At 38.5% G+C, this 24,420-nt stretch overlaps 1 protein-coding gene across 2 annotated transcripts in view; it reads left to right on the forward strand.

Moving 5' to 3' along the window:
- The window catches only part of LOC109417340 (mothers against decapentaplegic homolog 4), a 40,974-nt gene extending 16,977 nt beyond the window's left edge, over positions 1-23,997 (forward strand). The window contains exons 2-9 of one of the 2 annotated variants that reach the window (XM_062856097.1): positions 8,848-9,104; positions 9,650-9,824; positions 9,891-10,073; positions 10,291-10,476; positions 13,738-14,533; positions 21,293-21,461; positions 21,604-21,727; positions 21,808-23,997. In XM_062856097.1, the coding sequence (XP_062712081.1) occupies positions 8,848-9,104; positions 9,650-9,824; positions 9,891-10,073; positions 10,291-10,476; positions 13,738-14,533; positions 21,293-21,461; positions 21,604-21,727; positions 21,808-22,022 (2,105 nt within the window). In that variant the 3' untranslated portion in view covers positions 22,023-23,997. The remainder of the gene's footprint in view (positions 1-8,847; positions 9,105-9,649; positions 9,825-9,890; positions 10,074-10,290; positions 10,477-13,737; positions 14,534-21,292; positions 21,462-21,603; positions 21,728-21,807) is intronic. The other variant, XM_062856098.1, reaches the window with a different exon arrangement.
- The last annotated feature ends 423 nt before the right edge of the window (positions 23,998-24,420 follow it).

Raw genomic sequence — 24,420 nt, forward strand, 5'->3', positions numbered from 1 at the left:
AAGACGCAGAAGTAGATTTCGATGGCTTAGGGGGTCCACTACTAGCACCCAAACCCTAGGTAGTGAGGGACTCTTTGTACTGGGCCCACTGTTGTGTTCGCTTAGCCCATTTGAAAAGCTTTCTGGTCTTTTTACGAAGTTTTTGTAACTTGTTGTTCCACCACGGCACATCTCTACTTGTAGATCGTTCTTAGTGGCGCAACTTTAATTAAAAGCATATCTAATAATATTTGAAATTTGTTTAGAACTTTCTTCAAGTTCTTCACAAGTATTTGTATTAATTGCTAACGTGTTTGGCAAACACTGTTTGCTTTTGCCGCTAGCTGTGTATTATACAACTCCCAGTTTGTTTTTCTGGGATCTGTAATGGTTTGTATGAGTTGTTGCCCAGCCTCAAATTCAAACAATATCTGCTTGTGATCAGACAAAGATATTTCGTCTGATACATGCCAATTTTTGATTTTACCTGAGATAGTTGGACTACATAGCGTTAAGTCGAGAACTTCCTCTCTAATTGCATTTATAAATGTTGAGACATCACCTCTATTGCATGTATCAATTTCTTTTTTTGTAATATATTCTAGAAGGCACTCACCTTTACTATTGATGTCCTTACTGGTCCATACAGTATGACGAGCGTTTGCGTCGCATCCAATTATAAATGCTTTATTTTGCGTTTTGCAGTACTTGACAAACGCCGCGACTTCAGGGGGTGGAACTTCTCCCAAGTCTCCTGGAAAATATGATGATGCCACACATATTTCAGTTTTCCCGTGAGTTGTTGGCACCTTTAGCACTACTGCGACGATGTCCTTTGTTATAAATTCTGTAATTGGAATTATTTTTACTTTTCCAATTACTAAAATTGCAGTTCTTGGTATTGCCTGCCCTTCATCGTAAATCATCTTAGGGGCTGTTCATAAACCGCGTAGACTTTTTGGGGGGAGGGGGGGCCTGGCCAAAGTCTACGCTTAATACAAATTTCAAAATTTTTGTATGGACAAAAGTCTACGAGGGGGGAGGGGCGGGGTTCTGAGATGACCAAATTTTGGTCTACGTGTTTTCTGAACAGCCCCTTACCAGAATTTGTAGGAATGCCTAGAACCTTTTACAAAGTATGGCAGTTGCTCCCTTTGCATGGTGAAGGTTCAATTTTATTTTGTTAGTGTTGAATTTGGGGGTTTCCACCGCTTTCCTGGAGATTTAACTCTGCCCCAACCCAAAGTTGGTTACACGGTTCCCTTTATTTGATCCTTTGATTTTCAGGTTTCTGTATCCTAGTGCTTTATCTTTATTTGTCGACGTGTTATTATTCTCCAATCCGTCGACTGTACTTGTAGTGTAGCCAGAGCTTTTGATGTTTGTTTTTGTGCTCTTAATACCACTCGGACCTGGGATTTGTTCAAATTGATCTATGATCATCTTACTATCACCAGGGCTTTTGTGGGTCTTTACTCTTTAGAGTATCACAATCATCCTTTTTCGCTCTGTTCTTTCACTTCCATCTGCTTCGTTCTTATTTAGGTATTTTTCCACACATCAGAAAGGTATTTTCTCCTTAAGCTGTCATATCCAAATTTGAAGTCTAAGTTGAAGTCGTTTTTTTATGATGGAGTTCAAGGACCCACCGTCAACAGTAAAACCTATTTCTACGTGTTGGTTTTTATGCTGCGTTGGAACTTTATAGAAGATCATATTTGTCTAAAAAATCATTTGAAAGCGCTGAATACATCTTTCCTCGTAAATCTGGGTCCTAACCGACTGTGCAGTGCTATAGGCAGACGACTTGCTACAATAGATAATAGAACAAAATAATCGAAAAAAATAACAAAAAATATGTAGAATATTGTGTGAATTGTGACAAACAACACCAAAACAAATTGATAAATAATTGGATGACTACATAATAAATGCAGAATTATTTTTTTCATTCAGTCATTTCTGATTTTTCTAGGAATATCTAATTTAGGGGAAAAATCTGAAAGAAACTTCTGACAAAACATCTTTTGTAGTTTAGCTTGTAATCATCAAACTGAGCCAATTCAATTTTTTAATCAGAACTCAATTAATCGGTGTCAGGCCATTCGGCCGAAGGTTATTGGGTCTTGTTTTGCCGTTACGTCCCCACTGGGACAAAACCTGCTTCTTAGCTTAGTGTTCTATGAGCTCTTCCACAGTTATTAACTGAGAGCTTCTCTGCCAATGGCCATGTTGCATGTGTATTAGCGTGAGTCATCGGAACCGATTTCTCAGATCAAAGCTTTTCTGGTTTCATTTCGGGTCCTGAGTATCTGTGCAAAATTTGAGCACGATCGGTTGCAACTACACTTTGCGCATTGCAGGTGAAATTTGTATGGGGTTTTGTATAGGACAACATGCTCTTTTGCATTTTTGTCATAAGTTGAAAAAGTTTGTCTGAAAAACTTTGTCGAAGACCACAAAGCGATCCAATGCTTGTAAATAAAGTTATATTTATTTATTTATTTTTTTATTCATGTTTTGAGTTTTTACATACATGTAAAGGAATAACAATAGTAACAAAATCATGATGCTTCGGCAAGCTATGTCAACGTTATTACTTTTTTAATAGGCATCAGATCACTTCGTGGTTTTTGACAAAGTTTTTCAGGACACCCTAGGCTTTGTTTTCACAATATCGGTTACATGGTTATAGAAAAGTTGTAGCCTCTCATGAGTGAAATGCAAAAAAGTATGTTTTCCTTTGTAAAATCCCGTACAAACTTCGAATGCGATACGCAAAACGTAGACATAACCGATCATGCCCAAATTTTGCAGAGTTATTTGGGTCCAGAAATGGGATCTAAAAAACTTTGATCTGATGGAATGCCATCAAATTTTCAATTTTTTCTATATAATGGATGACCCACTCTAATGTGTATATCGTGTGGCACGCACGAAGATTAAGATACACTATAACGAAGGAAATTAAGGAAATTTCCTCTACGAAAAGTTCCTGGATCGACTGGGAATTGAACCCGTCACCCTCAGTATGAATTTTTCCTTCTTTTAGGTCGTTTATTCTAGTATTGGGTTTCTTATTAATGTTTAGACTACTGTGATAATTTGAGAATCCTCCTCTCCTCTTCTTGGCGTAACGTCCTCACTGGGACAAAGCCTGCTTCTCAGCTTAGTGTTCTATGAGCACTTCCACAGTTATTAACTTAGAGCTTCCTCTGCCAATGACCATTTTTGCATGTGTATATCGTGTGGCAGGCACGAAGATACTCTATGCCCAAGGAAGTCAAGGAAATTTCCTTTACGAAAAGATCCTGGACCGACCGGGAATCGAACCCGTCACCCTCAGCATGGTCATGCTGAATACCCGTGCGTTTACCGCCTCGGCTATATGGGCCCAGAATTGAGAATCCACTGAATCATAATTTCCCAGCGAAATTTCACACTAATCAAACTTATTTTGTTTACCTGTTGTGCATCCAACGCCCCTGTCATGAACTCAACCGAACTTGTGTATGCCAGCCGCTGCGAAGTCGTGTGCGAAATTCGACTGTGATGATAATGAATTTCGGTTAACCCGTATCGTGGGTAGATCACCTTGGAATGGTGCGTTACGGTGTAAGATCTACCATTTTAAGTTTTGATCTTGCTATTTTCCAGCCTGTTTTATTTAAATGCAGGAACATTCCAGGATCAAGATTTGGTGTACTTTTTTACACTATTTATTTATTAATTTATTTTTTAATTCTATTTATTTTTCACTGCTAATATACCGTTTGTTTCAGAGGGATGGAGGTAAATTTAACCTATATACACGGTGTGTCTGGTGGACAACATTAATTTAAAAAAATCGGTATCGCTAAGACACCCACCAAACGAAAGCTAAGGTCCCCCTTTCATTTGAGACTTAAATGAGAAAGTTCTATCGGCGGGTCTAGAACAAATTTTTTTTTCGAAAAGATATTATATTTTTTCATTTTTTTCGAAGAACACATTTATGATAAAACACTGTTTTTCCATTGCAAGCATGACTTTCCGACAATATATTTTTTATATTATGTTTATTATTCTACCCATAAAAGCACAATAGTCCCATGTGAATGGGAAATCCAGCAGATGACAGTTTTGTGTTTATGGACAGTGTGGTGAAAGTACTAGAACAGTGTGTATACAATCGAGTTATATGCTGTTCCTTTGAATTCCAATCAAGATTTCAATCATGTGTTTGCATCCTATGACAGATGCGTATATGTCTTTAGGGTCTCGTATTTGACTGGCACCAGCAGGTCATCAATCGACCAACTTTACAGCACATACCGTCATTTGGTTCTTCAGATTTGTGCTCATATATTCTCCTCAAACAGCTTCTCAACTTCAATGCGCGTCTAGTACTCAAGACACATGTTTTCTTTCGTTTCCTTCTTCTTCTTCTTGGCGTAACGTCCCTACAGGGACATAGCCTGCTTCTTAGCTTGTTCTATGATCACTGTAGGAGATGTAATAAGAATATATGAAATTGTTCGATTTGTTTGAAATTTTCTTATTTTATCTCTTACAAGCACTTTCACAGTTTTTAACTAAAAACTTCTTTTGCCAATTACTATTTTGCATGTGTATAGCATGTGACTTGCACGAAAATACTGCATGCTCATTTAAGTCGAGGAAATTTCCTTCACGAAAAGGTCCTGGACTGACCGGGAATCGAACCCGTCATCCTCAGCAACCGCAGCTTTATGAGAAGTCTGAATGATGTTCAAAAAGTTTCAATGTACTTCAGCGTTAGTGCAAACAAGCTGCTTGCCTTTGATCATCTTCCTGTAGCATCTAGAACACAACTGCAACGAGCAATTTCTTTCTGCGTCATCGGTAGTAGCGCTAGATCTGCCACGTTTGCCCTTTATGAGAAGTTGTAGTTCTTGCAGCACTACATATTTCACTAACAAGGGCCGCAAATCCATTTAGAAGGTTTCAAATAATATGTAAGCTCATAGAGAGTAAATCTAATGGGTATATTCGTCATCATTGAATGAGACAAATATAAATGAGCAAGTCCGTACTTTTTTGTGGGGTAGTACTAACTGTTATCTCTGATATCTTTCAGAAAAAAGTTGTCATAATATCAACAATCTGCAAGTAGAAACAAGAACAAGTTAAGACATTTTCATTGATTGATTGATTTGTCTTTCTTAAAGAGACTTTCAGCCAGACATTTTCAATCGGTTCTGATTAATATGTATGTGCTCAGACATGTACTTTAATGTAAAACATGTGTTTATTATTATTATTAATTTATTTTAAGGACCCTTTAACTGAATGGAAGTCATTCGGGTCCGAAAACATGTGTATATGTCAATAAAGCTGTAGAATGGAATGAAAAGTTGCTAACTCGTCTATAATGCCATGATGCTAGCAGAAGATGTGGAGCGGACCTGGTGTGATGGTTAGAACACTTGACTATCACGCCGAGGACCTGGGATCGAATCCCACTCCCGACAAACTCGCAAAATGTGAGTTCTTCCTTCGGAAGGGAAGTAAAGCATGGGTCCCGAGATGAACTAGCCAAGGGCTAAAAATCTCATTAATACAGATAAAATAAAAAAATAGCAGAAGATCACTCTATTGATAACCGACAAATTAGCACGCTGTTCTTACTAAATATATATTGTGCAACCATTAGACATGTAACATTAATTCGACAATGATTTTTCATAAGGGCCTAACTGACTTGATCGATTTCTCTTCATCGACTCTCTCTTTCGCTAATAACTTGATCAAAACAAACAAAATCGTTATTCTTTTTGTTTCTATAGCAACATTTAGTCGTCTTCTTCGCATTTTAACCAAAAAATCTTTGGAAAACTCAATACACATTCTGTGATAACACAAAGAGAGGATCGATGAAGAGAACTCGAAAATGTCAGTTAGGCCCAAATGAAAAATCAGTGTCGAATTATTCTATTTTTGTCAGTTGAGTAAGGCTGCCTGTTCACAAAGATATACTATTACTAATATTTTTATGTCTAATTACCCGTTATTAGACAATTTTACTATACAAATCTAAAAAAGTGAATATTAACTGCTTTCGATGATAATTGTGGCGGAAAAACACTTCTTCAAACACAAAACGTACTCTTTGGTTTGATTTTCCTCGTCACTTAGGGGGTTCTTGTCGTAGTTGTTTCTTTAAAAGTAAGGAGCTATACCTAACTGCAATAGTCTAAATTAACTAAAAATGTTTAACTCTTAGGTACCATAAAGGTGCACAAATTGAACAAATACCGGCATGTGATAATTCTATCCGAGCCACGGCAAACAAGGATATAAGACAGACCTTCACATTGAAAAAATTGGTGTAGAGTTCTAGATCGTTTTATTCATGCTTTTGAACGATTTAAATTTCATCATCCAAATGTTGTGCCCCGTTATCCGAGCTACTTTGATGTATGTTCTATTTTTGTTGACATTACTCGGCCTACTTCGATCGTAAAACTATTAAATCATGAGACACTGTCAATAAAAAATAAGAAAATTGCAGCCGCAATAACTACTTCCACATGTATAAAAGGCGAAGTTATTTGTACATATGCCCAGATACTGCTGAAATTCTATTCAACTGCCTTAATTTTTTTTTTTGCACTTTATGTCTAAGCAATATTTTGTAAGGGAAATTTTTAATTTTTGATTTGACCCGTTTACTCTTTTAAAAGGACACGTTTGGGCGACCTCATACAAGCCTATTTGGCTACACTCAAGGTTGAAAAAAGAAAAAAACACAAGTCTCAAAGATAGTAATATTTGAAAAAAAAAATTGTTCTAGACCCGCCGATAGAACTTTCTCCTTTTAGTCTCAAATGAAAGAGGGGACCTTCAGCTTTCGTTTGGTGGGTGTTTTAGCGATACCGATTTTTTTAAATTAATTTTGTTCTACCAGACACACCGTGATATATAAATAACAATTTTAAAAAATATAACAGTGGAGAACGTATCACAATTTAATACTTTTTTCTATTTCAGATTTACAAGCAGGCAATCAGCAATCAAAACGGCGAAGTATCTCTTTGTTTAGAAAGATCAAGATTACCGTACGATACAGTGACAAGTAGACCACGTTTTCCGCGTCGATTTATTCGTGTCGAGTTCCATAATTCGTTTTTTTTTTCGAACATTTGCGATAATGTATTTTTGTTCATCACACCTTCAACTTATATTACACGTTGCGAACATTCGCGGATAATAAATATGTACAACGTTTTTATTATCCGCAATCTTATTAACACGGGAACGCGAAAAAAAAGTAATACAATAACATAGGTGAAACTGAAAAGCAACGATTCTAGTTGTTTAGTTGTCTAGTTTTCTCGTAAAGCTACGGCGCGGGTTTCGGTTTTTCAGCATTGGCAGTAATACTAAACGGAATTGCGTACAGTTTATCTTCTGACTGAGTAACGATAAGCTTAAAACGTGCATTATTACGAGTTGATCCGACATAAGCGTGGTTTAAAAATTATTCATACCCGGTATATAATTAAATTTAATACACAATCATACAATAAAATTATTGTATTCTTCCGACAGCCGGCTGACGGAAGACTAAACCATATCAAGGGTTGCATAGCTCATATCACTTACCAATGTGAATCCAGATCTATGTAACTTTCTATCCCTTCCCTTCCCACCAACAAACTTCCTTCCTGTGACAACCGTGGGGATGCGGAGGTACACACGGTCTCTAGTAGCAACGGATGTCACACCAACATTCCTTCCCTTCCCCGATGACCGTAAGGACGTGGCCGGCGCCAGTACTGACAATTTAAAGTTTTGAACCTTCAAAATTGCACATTGAGGATGGAAGGCTACTCCCAGGCCCCATCCATTTGGTTCCCTGTGCAATGTTAACTGTTCTGGTCAGTAACGGAGTAGCAACTACGAATTGTACGGTCATCTCATGCTCATGCTCATGCTCATGTGATGATAATGAATTTCGGCCGAGTCTAAATGGGTGCAAATGTCGCAATATTATTGGCAAAATAGTTTTTGCGCTGAAACTGCTGATATTAAATTTTTCCTTCTTCTAAACATAGGCTATTCTTTATAGTATCATATTAAAATAGTTTTTGGCAATACATAATTGTTGAAAAGGTAAAAACAACAGAACGTTTCCAGTTTCATAATTAGGTACTGAATTGCAATTCATCCTGATGACTATTCGGCCTAATGACCATTCGGTCTCAAGACCTCGGCCTAATGAACTTGCATCCAATTAATCCATTCCAGTTTTTAATAGCGTAGACTATGCAAATCCAAGCTATCATTTTGATCATATAGGGAATGATACAATGATACATTCACCCCATCAGCAGCGTATATTACATTTTGTGTTAGGGAGCGCAGATTTTTTTTTCATACTTTCTGTAATAATTCTTTCATACACTCAACCAAATAAACTTAAGATTTCCATAAGTCCCAACTTATGAAATGGCCTTTAAACAATTCATAATGAGCCGAATGAATTTCATAAGGTCGCTCTATGACGTAAAATCGTCTCACAGTTTGGCTTTAATATATGTTTTGTTTAGCAACATGGTTTTCTCAAGTGTCGGTAGCCGTGTGGTAAAGACACGAGCTCAGTGATCCCGACGTTCATGGATCAAATCCAGTGTGCATCATTTTAAGATTTTTTTGTTCTTTTTATAAGTCTATCTCATGAAATTTGTCATAACAAGCATGATCAATTTTCATAAGGTATTCTTATGGCATCCATAAATTTAAGTTATAGCAAATTTTCATAAGGTATTTCGATGAATTTCGTAAGTTTTTTTTTCGCTAAGTGTACACTAACTGAAAATGTTTCTCCACTCTCCCACGTTTCAGTTGTCCGGGACATGTCCTCCATGCCGAGCACCGCCCCTACCAGTGCCGATGCCTGCCTCAGCATTGTCCACTCGCTGATGTGTCACCGACAGGGTGGCGAAAGCGAAGGCTTCGCCAAACGGGCCATCGAATCTCTGGTGAAGAAGCTAAAGGAGAAACGGGACGAGCTGGATTCGCTCATCACGGCGATTACCACAAACGGAGCACATCCCAGCAAGTGTGTCACAATCCAGCGGACTCTTGACGGGCGATTACAGGTAAGGATTGGGTCCAATGGGAATAAACTGACCTGAAGGTGACTGTCTTCTCAAAGCGACACAAAATTTTCTTCTAGAACCTTCATTAAATTTTGGAATGTAATGAAATTCTTACATATGTTTCTTAGAATAATTCAGACTGAGACTCACTAAAAATGTGTGACTAGAAGGCACAGAATGTTGTTCATTAACAAATTGAGAATTTGTGAAAAAACACGTTCTGGTTGGATTCGAACTTACGACTCCTTAATCGATAGACCGGTGCTTTAACCAACTAGACCATAGCTTCCCAAACTTAGGGTCGCAACCCCCCAGGGGGGTCGCCGGCCTTTCAGCTCTATCACCGCAAAACTAAGAACTTACAAATGTTGCTATAGTTTTTTTTTTTGTTCTTGATGTGTTATTTTATAGTAAAGGGTTAAGGACATCATTTCTATGTGAGGTTTCAACTGAAACAAGTTCAACTCAAACACTGACAGCTTACTCGTGCCACAATTTATGAATCTGATCTTCTTACCCATACCACGACGTATTTTCATCCTCAGGTGGCAGGACGCAAAGGTTTTCCCCATGTGATTTATGCCCGCATATGGCGCTGGCCAGATCTCCACAAAAACGAACTGAAGCACGTCAAGTACTGTCAGTTCGCGTTCGATCTCAAATGCGACTCGGTTTGCGTGAACCCGTACCATTACGAACGGGTGGTATCTCCCGGAATTGGTAGGACCATTATTTGTAGGTTTGATGTGACTGGGCGTATTCTAGAGGTGCCTTTTACTTTTACAGATCTATCCGGGTTGACACTGCAGACTGGTCCGAGCCGTTTAATCAAAGACGAGTACACCCCTGGATCGGTTGTGCCCGGATCCATGGACATCGATGGTAATGAAATTGGAACGATACAGCACCATCCGGCAATGGTGCCAGGTGGAGGCTACGGTGGCATGGGAATGCACCAGCAAGTCCCAGGTATGTAGAGTTCAAACCTTGTTTTTCACAGTGTACATAATTGGTTCTCGACAGTTTCATGGGAAAAGTTATATCATCTCTCTAGATTCAGTTATATTTATTATTTCTGACCAAAACTCAAGATGATAAAACGTTTTACCATGGAAGTTGTGTTTTAAAATTCAATCATTTTTTGTTTGATGTCCTAATTTTGCACTTTACGTTTTCGTCACGTTAGACCCGTCACAAATGGGCAGTATGTTTCCGCCTCCGCCGGGCAGTGCCCCAAGACCTATACCAAAAATGGAACCCTCAGAGCAGCCTCGAAACAGTAACGGCAGCTGGATGAACAACCAAAGTTCATCCTCAGCGTCTGCCCCCAATTCTGCTCCACTTAATCGGCTTTCGTCGTCTCTGCCGCATTGTAAGAGAAATGATGTTTAGTATAATAACAGACTAACACTAGTATACTAGTACCAGTACGGTAGAATACTAACATACAAATATAGGTACTAAATCGATTTATCATTGCATTAATCAAAGTGTAGATTTCTCGCATAACTTGGGGTAGGTTCACATGAATGTTGAAATTTCATTTTCCCATTCTTTTCCACAATCACTATACAGTGCATGAGAGATACTATTATTGAATTATTTTGAAATTCTAGAAAAGCTTCTTGTCTGGGCTTGAATTATCGTCTACTAAGCTGTTTGAGTGATAATTTTATTTGTTTAATACAAATACAGTGACAAAATAATTCCCCATCAAAAGTTTACGCTTTACGCAGTCAATTTCATTGCCCTTTACCAGCTATACCAGTCGGCTGGTATGGCTGAAATAGGCGGAAAAGCTTATATTTCGACGACCCAGTGTGTCAAATTGAGAGATAAATTCGTAAAAAAAATAACACTCGCTCTGGTGGGATTTGAACCCACGACTCCGTATCGCTAGTCTGGCGCTTTGACCAACTAAGCCACGAATCTGCGGAATAGAAAGCCAAACTGGGATCAAAATTTCACAACTTTATCTCAAAAGAGAGTCAATATCCCACACGCTCGCGGTTGTGCCTTCGAACTGATGAGCGCGAGTGAATTGTTTATACGATGAGATTCGAAGCCCTACGCCCGCATGCTTCTTCACCGACCGAATTGTCAGTATGCGTTGAGCACTCAACGCGGTCGCATGCGTGAACGACCACGAAATTTGAGTTATTTTGTATATTTCAGACATATTACCCGACCGGTGTAGCCGCTGAAGGGCAATAAAATGATGTTCCTATTAGAGTTGAGTTCTCACTAACGCAGTGAGCTCTTCCACAGTGTTGATTTGAATGATTTTCTTCCCTGCCATTGCATGAATTTGTATAACTGTGAGCAGCACAATGATGTCGAGAACATTGCCAGACCGGTACAAATTACGATAAACATGAATTTGTATTGTATTGCAGCAGTATGGCAGTTGAGAACATTGCCAGACCGGATCGGAAATCGAACCCACAGTCTCCGGATTAGCGATCCAAAGCCTTTCTGCTATGCTAACAGGAGTTTTTATTTACATGAGTTGATGAGTTCATAAGATTTACCGTGACATCACCTTATTCCTACCACTTTTTCGACTCCTAATTTCGTTCACAAAAAAAATGGGGTCACGGTATGTAGATTGAAACCCGTAGACAATATTCTTCAAATAAAATTACGTTAGATTTTCTGCAAGAATAGGGTAGCGAACCACTTGGGCAACGGCCGGTATTTTGGGCACTCTTCACTATAACTCATTCAATTCCAAACCAATTGACTTGACATTTTGTACACGGCTAGATACTATACGTATCTCATCGCGTTCCAAAAATTGTGTCAATTGGTTCAGAATTGGCTGAGTTATAGCAGAAAAGTGCCCAAAATAGGACCCCTGCCGAGATGGTTTCACTTTCCTAGCTGACAAAATTTTGGATCAAATTTTTGGACCGAGTTTTGACCTCGGTTTTGACAGAATTTGTAGGAAAAATCCCGAAGAATGGATGGATTTTTCAAAAGCTTACCTATGACTACTTTTTGTAGGACTCTTGAAAGTGTTCCTAGGATTCCTAGAAGAATGCCTTATTCGAATGTCTGAAAATTTCCACGGAACTTTTTGCAAATCCTCTTGTAGAAGAAATTGTAGGTCAGACTTCTTGGAGAACTTGTGGTAGATCCCACGGAGTGTTTTCTAAAGGTTATGATGTAGGAGATATTTTTAGACAAAAACTTGAATGTTTCCAAAGAAGATTTCCGAAATTCAAAATACTTTGAAGAAAACTGATGGAATTAAAAAAAAAATGCCCAAAATATCCTAGCCATTTATATTTGTTCATAATTAGTTTTTTTTTGTGATAGGGCGACTTCACTAATGTCCCTTGCGAATTTCCTTCCCTCTGAAAATTCCTTCTGAGGTTCCTCCGGCATTTTATCTGTAGAACGGAACGGACCTGGTGTGATAGTTAAAACACGTGGTTATCACACCAAGGCCCTGGGAACGAAAATAAGTTCTTCTTCTGGAAAAGAAGTAAAACGTGGAGATGAACTACTCCCGGGTTAAAACTTTCGATTAAAAAAAAGTTAATTACGCTAAAAATGTCATTTTGGATTCCTTCAGGCTTCATCAACGAATTTGATCTAGAGATTTCTCCAAGAACTCCTGAAGGGTTCCCAGAGGGAACTCCTAGGGTAAATCCCAGAAGGATTTCCAGAAGAAATTCTTTCAGCCTTACTAGAATAAAAAAAACTCCTGGTTAATTGTCATAACGAAATTCTGGAGTAATATCAACAAGAAGTCCTGGAAGTTTCCCAAAAAAGAACTTCCTAAAGTATTTTGAGAAGGGACATGTGCAGGATTTCCAGAAGAAGCTTCTGGAAGATTCCAAAAATTAGCTCCTAGAAGAAACTTATGGAGGAAACGCAATGAGAAATCCAAAGACGATTCTAAACAAGCTCCAGCAAGAGCTCTATAAGGAATTCAAGAACGAAGTTTCAGAAGGAACTCATAAATAAATTATTGGACGTTTCCCAGAAGGATTTCCTAGAAGAATGCCAAAAAAATCTCTGCAGAACTCTTGATGGTGTACCTGAAAAAATCTGCAGGAATACCAAGAAATACTTCGTAGAGAACTCTGGAAGGAACTTTCGGAGAAATATCAAAAGGATTTACTGGATGGATTGTAAGAAAAATTCTTAGAGGAATTCCCATAGAAACTTGAAGACAATCCCGCAGGAACTTTTGGAAAATTTTCAAGAGGCACATCTGGGTGAAACTCGGAAGAAACTCTTGATGGAATTCCCAAAGTATCTTTTGGTTAAATGAATTCTGAATCTCGGCGAATGAATCCTCGTAGAAAATTTAGGAGGAATTTGAAAAAGGACGTCTGGGTGAATCCTAGAAGAAACTTTCGAAGAATCTCCTGGACGAATCCCAGGGGCTTGAATTTCTTTTAAGAATCAATGGAAGAATTGTCATCGAATTCAAAGAGATAACCAAACGGAATGGTACAAGATTATCCAAAAAATATCATAATTTATCAAAATCATTTTATACTCATAACCCAGCGAATTTAGTAAAACTAACCATTTCATAATCTTTATCCGCATTTTTAGTGTTCATCGTTCCTAATTATTTTCATCAACTTCACTAACTAGCTTCCATCAATTTCAGCCTCTGTTCTAGGTAATCCAATCGGATTAGCCAGTGGTGGTGGGCTGCGTCCCCCTCAACCGGGCCCAGTCCAAGGCCCACCTCAATCCGCTCAACCAAATCCACAAATGACAAACGGCGGAAACGGACTGATAGGAAGCTCGTCCCAGCCCAATCTTCTCAACGCCGACGGCCAAGGGCAGTACTACACCAACAGCGCGGTGGATCCCACGCTGGCCGGTGATCCCCAACTCGGTCCCAACATGGGCGTCCAGAATTCGATATCCGCCGCGTCGCCTGTGTCTCCTCACCTGCAGCAAAACGGCTACAGTCAGCAGGCACAGAATAGTCAACAGCAGCAGCAGCAGCAACCTCCTCCTCAGCAGCAGTCACAACAGTCCTCCGGTCAGGGCCAGTACGGTCAGCACCAGACCGGCGCGGCGACATGGTCCGGCGCCAACACGCTAACGTATACGCAATCAATCCAACCACCGGCGCCAGATCCGCGATCTCAGGGTGGCCACCAACAGTATTGGCAGCACGGTGGCGGCGGTGGCCCTGGAAGTGTCAGTGGATCAAGTACAGGCCAAATGCAGGAATTGCCCAACCAACAACGGCTGTCTAGACAGCCGGCACCGGAATACTGGTGTTCGGTTGCTTATTTCGAGCTCGATACTCAAGTTGGGGAAATGTTCAAAGTACCATCGAACCGCCCGAATGTAACCGTCGATGGGTATGTCGATCCGTCTGGTGGAAATCGGTTCTGCTTGGGTGCACTCAGCAACGTGCATCGAACGGAGCAAAGCGAAAAAGCAAGGTAAGCAAGCCCCCCTGCGGTGTGTGTGCTCTTTTGTTAACACCAATCCCCCGATGAGCTTGTCTTTGCTTAGAATGTTTAAAATTAATTGAACAAGTTACGAACATTGTTGGCGTGCAGGAAGACTGGGCCGTTGCATAATGTAGGGTGGGGCGGGGCAAGATGGGTCGCGGGGCAAGATGGGTCAGTGCCATTTTCGGGCGCATTACTTATGTTTTGATAATGTTAATAATTTTGTTAGATAACCAGCATGAATATACAAAAGTTTGGGGCATTGATTGAAAAAATATTCACTCTCATTGGAAATAAAAAATAAAATGGTTTTTAGCCATTTTTCTTATGCGATACATCCCATATAATCTCCATATAAACGGCCGCGGGGCAAGATGGGTCACCTTCAAGTTTGAACGTATTTTTGGAGCATTCAAAAGTTATTTATTTTTTATTACAAGACTATCTTATAACTGACTTCAATCAACCGGAATGAACGCTTAAAATTATAACATAAAATTATGATAATTTTTTAGTGAAAACATCGATTTTCAAGCCGCCTGAGGACCACTCGAATCGTAAAGTTTTTTATATTCCAAATAAATTTATCAAATTTTTACTAGTAGCTCTTGTTTACTCAGTATGGGCATGGAGCATATATGTATGCGGAACAAATCTTATATTTTGACGTTTTTCGTTGAGAAAATGTGAATTACATAAAAGGTGACCCATATTGCCCCGCCCTTTTTTTCGCGGTGCAAAATCGATCACTTTTTAAAACTGCTTGTTTAACATCATAATTTTTATTTAATGATCTTTTTATCGACTTGCAGCATAGCTAACTAGTGTATTGAAGAGTAGCGGACGAATACAAACCAATACAATTTGTATTTACAAAGTTATGGTGATGCATCCTTAGGTGACCCATCTTGCCCCGCCCCACCCTAACTGTACCTAGTTGAACATTGTTTTTCTTATGCTGCTAGTTTGTAAACTACAATGATACAGGTTTTGTAAATGGTGAACTCATTTGGGTTTCCAATTACGTTGCAGAAAAGAAAACCTGTCAGAGAGCAGTTGCAATATCCTTGTACAACCAGGTAGTCGGGGCTGCCCAAGATTGTTTAGTTGACGTAAGCGCCAATGTGACCAAAATTTATGAATTTACGCCAATATGGCCACTTTTAATTGATTCGATTTTTGACGTTTTTTTATACACAGCATTATGCTATGCACAGCTATGATAGCTTTTCGTAATTATGGAATCACTATAAGTATTGCAACATTTGCTATTCATGGTACCTATCATGCCTAACATGGAATGTTAAAAATTTCTAATAAAAAAGGGGGATACCGATTATCCTGGTTATTCCGATGAATACTAGTAAACTTTTGGAGCAGGGCTGTTACAAAATTTGCAAAATATCATCCGCGAAATTCGCGACTCAGGCCGGGGCCCGTGGCGCAATTGGTCACACGTTTGCTTCATAAGCAGATGGTAATGGGTTCGATCCCAGCCTCAGCACTTTCGTCATTTGCTGTTTCCCCCTGAGAGCAGCTGACACTGACCCTCTTCTGAGCCCATGGCTCAAATGAACCCAAATACCTGGACATCGGCGAACGGCAACCCATAATGGATCCCCTATCGAACTGGAAAAAGGAACATTCAACAGCCACACATAAACATCAGCCATGCTCAGCATTCTACCATGATAGGGTAGAAAATGAAAGCTGCGCAACGGCAACCAGTTCGACATAGTAGAATTAGAATAGAATACATTTAGGCGCTGTACAAAGTTTTTTTCGAGATTTTTAGCTCTTGGCTAGTTCATCTCGGGACCCACGCTTTACTTCCCTTCCGAAGGAAGAACTCGCATTTTGCGAGTTTGTCGGGAGTGGGATTCGATCCCAGGTCCTCGGCGTGACTGCTGTACAAAGTGTAAGTACAGCTTTCAATTGGAATCGCTCACGCAGTGCCCTAATGGACAAAAGAGCTGTAAATAAAGTTGAAAGATTAAAAAAAAAAATTCGCGACTTCTCAAATAAAATTCGCGATATGAACATAAATATTCAAACTTCATGTTGAACCAGATTTTGAGCAAATTAATGACATGGTTTTAGAGATAGTCTCGTGAACCCTATTAAGTACAGAAACCTTTACGAAAGTTCAAGCTATGTTCTAACAATTTTGAACACATGGTTTCGATAATGATTTTTTATTAGTGCCTGATTCTTCGTATCTCTGTATCACAGAATGTTTATTAAGATTTTAAAAGATTTGGAACCACTTTACCTTGCTCTAGAAACAAGAAGCACAATGATTTGGCCAAGTTATAAAAAGATAAGAGTACAACGAGCAGCATTTTCAGATTAATTCCCAGATATGTTAGAAATTGGAAGTAAATCTTTGAAATCGCACGAGTTCAATTTTGCAAAATGATCTGCTCGGTATAACTTTTTTCTTCAAACTTAGAATGTTTTAGCCAAGTTTTTTTTAATAGTTTGGGACTAAAGCCCCATTTTTTCACGATACGCAGTTGTATCGAGGGTGTTATAAAGCCTATTACTTTCAGTGCTGAGCACGCATGGTGGTGTAGAGGGCTAAATTGAAAGATCTCCTTCCTAGATATGAGCCTATAGATACAGTACTAAAACCTGTAATCAGAGTTACGTTATTTCAGCAGAAATTCCAACCAGTTCTTAGAGTTAATAGAAAAAATGATTTCTGGAAAATGCCATCAGCATCAAGATCTGACTAATATCTTCATAGTCTTTTTCTTCCGAAGCCATAAGATCGTTTCAATAAAATTGTGTGACATTTTGTTCGCAAAAATTTGTGGTACCTGCTATTATTTAATTTAGAAAACTGTTGACATTTTGGAGAAATTTACATTAAGTTGCGACTTTCGACAGGCTTTCTTTGCCTGCCATTGCATGAATTTGTATATTGTGAGGCAAGTACAATGATGTCTAGTAGACACTGTCTACGTATAAGACAAAATAAAACTCCCTGAGTTTCTATTTTGTCTTATACGTAGACAGTGTCTACTAGACATCATAGAACCCCGGAAAGAAATGTTCGAATTTCGAAAAAAAGGCTGGTAGGAATCCGAAATTATCTCCGGAAGGAATCCAAAAAGTCAAACGGCGTGAAAAATACGAAAGGACTCTTGTAAAAAACCCTGGGAGGAATTTCAAGAGATAGGTATTTCCAAAAAAATACCGAAAAGAAACCCTGACGAAATATTGTAGAAAAAAATTTGCAGCCGATTTTTCATCAGATAGACGTTATTTCTGAGTAGATCTAGCAGTAAATAATTCGCTACTTTCTATGTATACGACTCAAAGTTTAATTTTTTTATTGGTATAAAATTTATTACGAAAAAATAATGAAGCACTACAAATGCATATTAAAATATGACATTATACAGTGACACACACAACACAGAACATATATTTTGCCCTGTTACCCTAGTGGATAACAATTTCCGATGACAGGATGACGAGGTTTCATTAATGTTGTTGGTCCATCAGTCAATCCTGTAATCGTATTTTCTCTGGCAGGTTGCCTTTTGTTCGCAGCAGTAGTTGCTTTCATAGCTTGAGTTATGTCTAGGAATTTCTAATCCTAAGGGGCACATCCCAATTTGGGTTTCATCACTAGAGTTCTATAACTTGAAGTCTGTGTTAGGGAAATGTTTACATCTCTAGTACTTAATCACGGTCCGAAATGGCCTGAATGTTGGTAATCGAAATAGGATTGCGGGCCTCTATTCTGCCAGAGCCCTATAAATGTGCATTAATTCTAGGGGAATATGTACAAGTTAAAATAGCACATTTAACACAAAAATAAAACTTGCAATAAATTTTCCAGGGTCTCCCTGTTAAATAAAAATCCCCGAGGATTTCCATCCCTGATCAATTTATTTTGTAGTTTTCAAGTTAACCGAATTTAACATTTCTCAAAACCTAAACAGCTGAAGCAGCAAAAGATAACGTTAGACAGAAGTTTCAAAGAAAACAGAAATTAGAAATAGCTTAAAAGTAAACGACAAATATATTCCAATTGACGCGGTTTTCAATTGTTGAAAGCTATACAGAAGGACATCCGCGAAATGCGGATTCATTTCAGACAAATCCGCGAGACTCGCGACCAAATTTGAATGACTTATTGAAAGATATCTCGGTAATCAAATGTCCAATCGAAATAATATTCATGGACGTTCTACTAGAATATTGTAGCTTCCATTTGTTGCCAAGATATTCCAAATGGGTTGATAGACGACAAAGAAATATGATACATTTTCAAAAATCCCTTGAAAAGTTAAGTTGTATTACTCCCAAGGTCTCTTCTTTTCCAAAGATATCTCGGTAACCAAAAGTCCAACCGAAATGAAATTTCGATACAGGGTGCGGCAGGAAAAAATGCGAAAAGTTCAAGGCACTATTACACGCTAAATATGGGATATATATATATGACTATTTTTTCATGACAGTGTATCAGTCAATGTCTATATTCTAGCACCGAAAAATAAAAATGAACACATTTGATGTTTAACATGTGATAATGTAGGCCTAATAAGCGGATATCAATAAACTGCGCGCCCAATGGTCATTAAACAAAATTACTATTACAGTAACAAAATTAGCTCAAATTCGATGAACAACCAGACCACACTGATCCAGAGCCATGTAGTTTCACATACCAGATGAAATAAGTACATATATTTGATAATATTGTAGAGAAAATCAAAAATTTTGTTTTATCAGATGCGAAATTTAGCGACCTGTGCGATTTTCTGCGGTTTGAAAATTCTGGTTGTCTTCATCTTCAGGCGCCGCCCTGTGAAGGTTAGTGACCAAAATGGGAAATTTTTTAATTAACTTTTCAGAAAACTAGCCTATTATAGATCCTCAACGTTGAAACATAGATTGATTAATGTCAAATGGACGAAAATGTGGTTTGAAGTTGAAAAACACTTTCGCATTTTTTCCTGCCGCATACTGTATTGCAGCTTTAAAAAAGACATGGACACCGTCTTCAGCCAGAGGTTGTACTGGCTGAACGAAACTTAACACTAGAAAAGGGACACACACTGGTGCATGCTCTACCAGTGGATACGGAAAGATTTGTAATTTATTATGTGTTTGATGGAGTAAATCCAAAGAGCAGAATTTTCATGCGCTCAGTGCAGGACAAGCCTGATACGGAGAAGAAACTATTCTCACGAAGAGAATAGTACTCTTCGAAAGATATCTCGGTAACCCAATGTTCAATCGAAATGAACTTCAGAAGCGTTCTACTAGGATGTTTTGGCTTTCATTTGATGCTAAGAGAGCCCAAATCGGTGGTGGTCAGACGGCTGAAAAATTTATTATTTTTGTTAAAAATCTCTTGAAAAGATAAGTTGTTCTACTCCCAAAAACACTTAAGCCTTCAGTACACGCTTTGCCAAGTGTGCAAACTTTTCCGCACGCATCAACTAACAGCAAAGCATACGCTTGACATTTCCGATGTTTTGTCAATGTTGAGACCATTGCATTGTTGGCCTGTTGGATTATGCGTGAAGAAAAATTTGCACACTTGGCAAAGCGTGTACTGTACCTAGACTTTAGAAAGATATCACGGTAACCAAATGTACAATCGAGGTAAAATTCAATAGCGCTTTACTAGGATGTCGTAGCTTTCGTTTGGTGCTAAGAGAATCCAAATCGGTTAACAGACGGCTGAGAAACGTGAGCGACTTTTTTGTATCGAATCGAAAGTCGAATTTTGAAAATTTGAAAATCTATGATTTTTTTTTAATTTGTAAAAATTAATCTGTGAGATTAGGTATTTGTGATGACTTGAATAATAAAAATTGCACAAAGAACCAATAGTTGTAGTCTGAGGTTCGCTTGGCATGTCGGCTTGTCATCCAATGTGTATTTTGATAGTCCCAATCTTTATAAAGTCAATAATTGTGCCGGCCACGTCCTTACGATCGGTATCTCCACAGTTGTCAGGGATGGATTTTTTGTTAGGGGAAGATACATAACCTAGATTCCCCTGGATTCAGTTTTTTTAGAGAAAGCTGAACAAGAGTAGCGTGACATACCTCGGGCGACGATAAACATTCAAATATTTTAATAATGTGAAAAAAATAAAGGTGTGTGTTTCCAAAAGCAATAGTTCAGGAGCTTACTATCGGCACCTGTAGTGACGAACTTTGCGTTTATAAACATTTAACTACACCATTAGATTTGAGAATTAGAGTTTTAATAACATCGGTAAAACACTCTTGTAGAAAAGCCATCCAATTTTTGCTAAATTACGTTAAAGCTATGTTTGTTTAATGATCTCATAAGAGTATATGCAATTGGGTTTTTAAATTAAGATCAATGATCAATCAAATCAATTTTAATGAAATCAATGATTTTATATTTTTAAATGATAGAGAACCTTTTTATAAGCCACTATGATTTTTTTCAGATTTTTACATCTTTATTTTGATACCTAAAATCAATTTTAAAGAGTTTTTTTTTTTCAAATCACCATTTGAGAGCTGGGCAACTGTTTGACAGCTCCGCCCAGTACAAAAGCCGACGAGGGGTGATCCATCAAATCGCTCCCATACAAACTTCAAATTGATTTTTAAATAGGTTCCCGGGCACCAAAATTCATGAAAATTTGGACTTCGGCTCAGTTTGGCATGCAGATTCAAAATATGGAATTACCTCAACACCGCTACAGAAGCCAATTGATTGTTATTTCATCTATGCTTTCAGGCTACACATCGGCAAGGGAGTGCAGCTGGATCTGCGTGGAGAAGGAGACGTGTGGCTACGATGTCTGAGTGATCATTCAGTGTTCGTTCAAAGTTACTATTTGGATCGCGAGGCTGGTCGCACGCCCGGCGATGCTGTTCACAAAATCTATCCTGCGGCGTGTATAAAGGTAAGTGGATTCTGATGAACACTCTTAGTATAATAGATCTTAGATCTGCAGAACGTTCATACTATTGTTCAAGCATCATTCAAAGTTTATCGCGTACTGAACTAATGAAGTGGAATTAACCCCCAATTGTCTATTCATTTAGGTGTTCGATCTCCGTCAGTGTCACCTGCAGATGCAATCATTGGCTACTAGCGCCCAAAAAGCCGCACAAATGCAAGCTGCCGCAGTTGCGGGGGTTTCCGGGTTGGCCGTTGGTGCTCCCAGAAGTAAGTATTGTTCGATCATAATGATGATGGTGACCAACTTCAGAAACCACATGACCTTCTACCATGCTTCTCCTCTCCAGATCTGTCTGCCGCTGCCGGAATCGGTGTCGATGACTTGCGAAGGCTCTGCATCCTGCGGTTGTCGTTCGTCAAGGGCTGGGGTCCCGACTATCCCCGACAGTCCATCAAGGAGACGCCCTGCTGGGTGGAAGTCCATCTGCACCGGGCGCTGCAGCTGCTGGACGAAGTGTTGCACCAAATGCCGATCGATGGCCCCCGTGGCGCTATAGAGTAAAATGTCTAGATCGCGACGCCGTATAGCTGCTTTTCAGTATGTATAGGAGATATTTATTTCACGCGTGACGGATCATTGATACGGTACGGCAAACATTGGCTTTTTATCTACACAGCTCCGAAGTTCACTTTGGATGATCGGTTTACTTACCCTCAACGAAAAGTTTACAGAATGTTTCAAAGATTATCATTGAAAATTTTTTACTGAAAAATGTATTGAGTCCTTGAAGAATTATTTAAGGATTTCTTTCAGCAAATATCTTAGAAATTTCTTCTCAGATTTCTCCACAAAATCCTTAAGAAACATTTCCAGGAATTCGGTATATGAGGCCAGTCGTGAGTAAGCCATCGCATCATCACATTACCCAGCATTCTGACATGGCAGGCGCCATTCTCGCCTAAAAAAGAAGATCACCAATACTTACAATACAATTCCTGTAAGTTAGTGTTAGCGGTCAGCCAAGCTCTTCTGGCGATTTCATTTATGTGAAGTTTAGAGCTAGGTAGATAAAATAAAATGTGAAACCGTGTAATTATTGTTTAATAACGATATGCTAAAGTGTACATGTATCAGTAGTGATCACAAAAGTGTTACAAGAGTGCGCATACAAAAGCTTGTTAAAATTTAAGACGTACTATCCGTTTGAGACGTTTAGAGCAAAAGTTACTCAATAGATTGCTTCGAAATTCTCCTGTTTGTGCACTGAAACTGTGTAGGCAATTTTTGCAAAGTTTTTGTTAATGTTGTTCTTCTGAACACCCCTGACGTTGGAATAGAAAGCAGAGCATTACTTTTGGCACTCACAGCATGTCGTCTGTAACGGATAGCGAAAACAGGATAAAAAAACGTGTGATTTGTTAGTAGGTAACGTTTATGATAAGCATGAAAACCTGTATACTTAGCGACTAAATCATGAATATAAACTTATTTATACAGATAACGATCTACATACAAAGTTTTACGCTAATTCTTAGAGGAAACAAATGTTTACGCATCAAAGTGATTCAAACAAGTACCGCGAGGTCAATACAAATTTCGTCTCTTATAGCATAAATGCAAACGATAAAAACATTAACAACTGAACTAAAAAGGATACAAAGCAACCGACAAATATTCTACCTCTGATAAGAAAATGAGAACAACAAGAACACTCACTTTATATTCATGCATAGTTCTTAAAACAAAACAAAAAAAGTTTAAAATTGCAGACAAAATGCAACCATTAGATGTGCTAGTGAATAACACAAAACACAAAAAAAGTATTCACGAATGGCGATGAAGTGCAACGCATTGAGGGTGAGGATGTTCAAAAAAAACAGAGTTGGATGTTTCAAAAATGTTAGTAGTGACAAAGGAAAACTATGAAAGAAACTGTACCTTACAAAAAAAACTAAAACTAAAGAAAATATGCTCTTTCCAGAGGACAAATCTTGGAATCTATATTATATTATTGACGATTTCAGCATGAAGCAAAAAGTGCTAATCAGGTCGTACATTTTCGGTGCGCATTGATGAGTGCCATTAAACCTAGAGCTGGTTTGAGAAATCAGATATAAAGAATGATAAAAAGAAACACAATTTTCCAATTATCACTAAAACTCCGCCTACCTTTTTGGAAATGAACTTAACTTGTTTATATTTGTGTTGCCTTAATTTCCGTTTCCTTTTCAAAGAGCAATGAAATAAAACAATCGTATAAGCAAGAGAAGAAGTGCAATGACAGAGCATTATTATACAGTAAAGAAAGATAAAGATTCAAACACACAAGCAAAGTACGAACGTTGTTCGACGAAGAGTTACTTCCAAATGTCGGAGAAGTTTATTTTGTTAGTTGCTGATTGGAATACCTAACTGTTGATGTTTTTTTTTTTCTTTTTTTTTTGAACTGTACATGGAATGGTTCGCAACCTAAATATGACAGAATGTAACATTTAAAACACGATTATCGGTAAATAAAAATACATCACATTGCAAATTTACCTTTTATTATTCATCCTCATCATCAGAGTTATTGAATGACACGAATTTCACGTGTCCTTGGATTCCTAATAGAAAAGTGGGAACCTTTAGGCAGCCTCTGTTTTGGGCACTATTCTGCTATAAGTCTGCTGTCCCCATTTACACAACAGTCCCATGTGAATAGGAAACCCAACAAACATGGGGGACTGTTATACGAATAGGAGCAGTCTAGCCGTGTACAAAAATTCAAGTCAATGGTTTGAAGTTGACTAAGGCATAGCGGAAATGTGCCTCAAAAAGCAGCTACTGCCCAACATATTTCTTTTGGATGGACCCGGTCACATTTCAGAATTCCCAATTTTACAATACGTTGTGATCATCGTTGATATCACATAGCTCCTAACGAAATCGCTTCTTGGTGTATATATTAATTCTGCAT

Source organism: Aedes albopictus, chromosome 3 (assembly GCF_035046485.1).
Source record: "Aedes albopictus strain Foshan chromosome 3, AalbF5, whole genome shotgun sequence".
NCBI classification, from domain to species: Eukaryota; Metazoa; Arthropoda; class Insecta; order Diptera; family Culicidae; genus Aedes; species Aedes albopictus.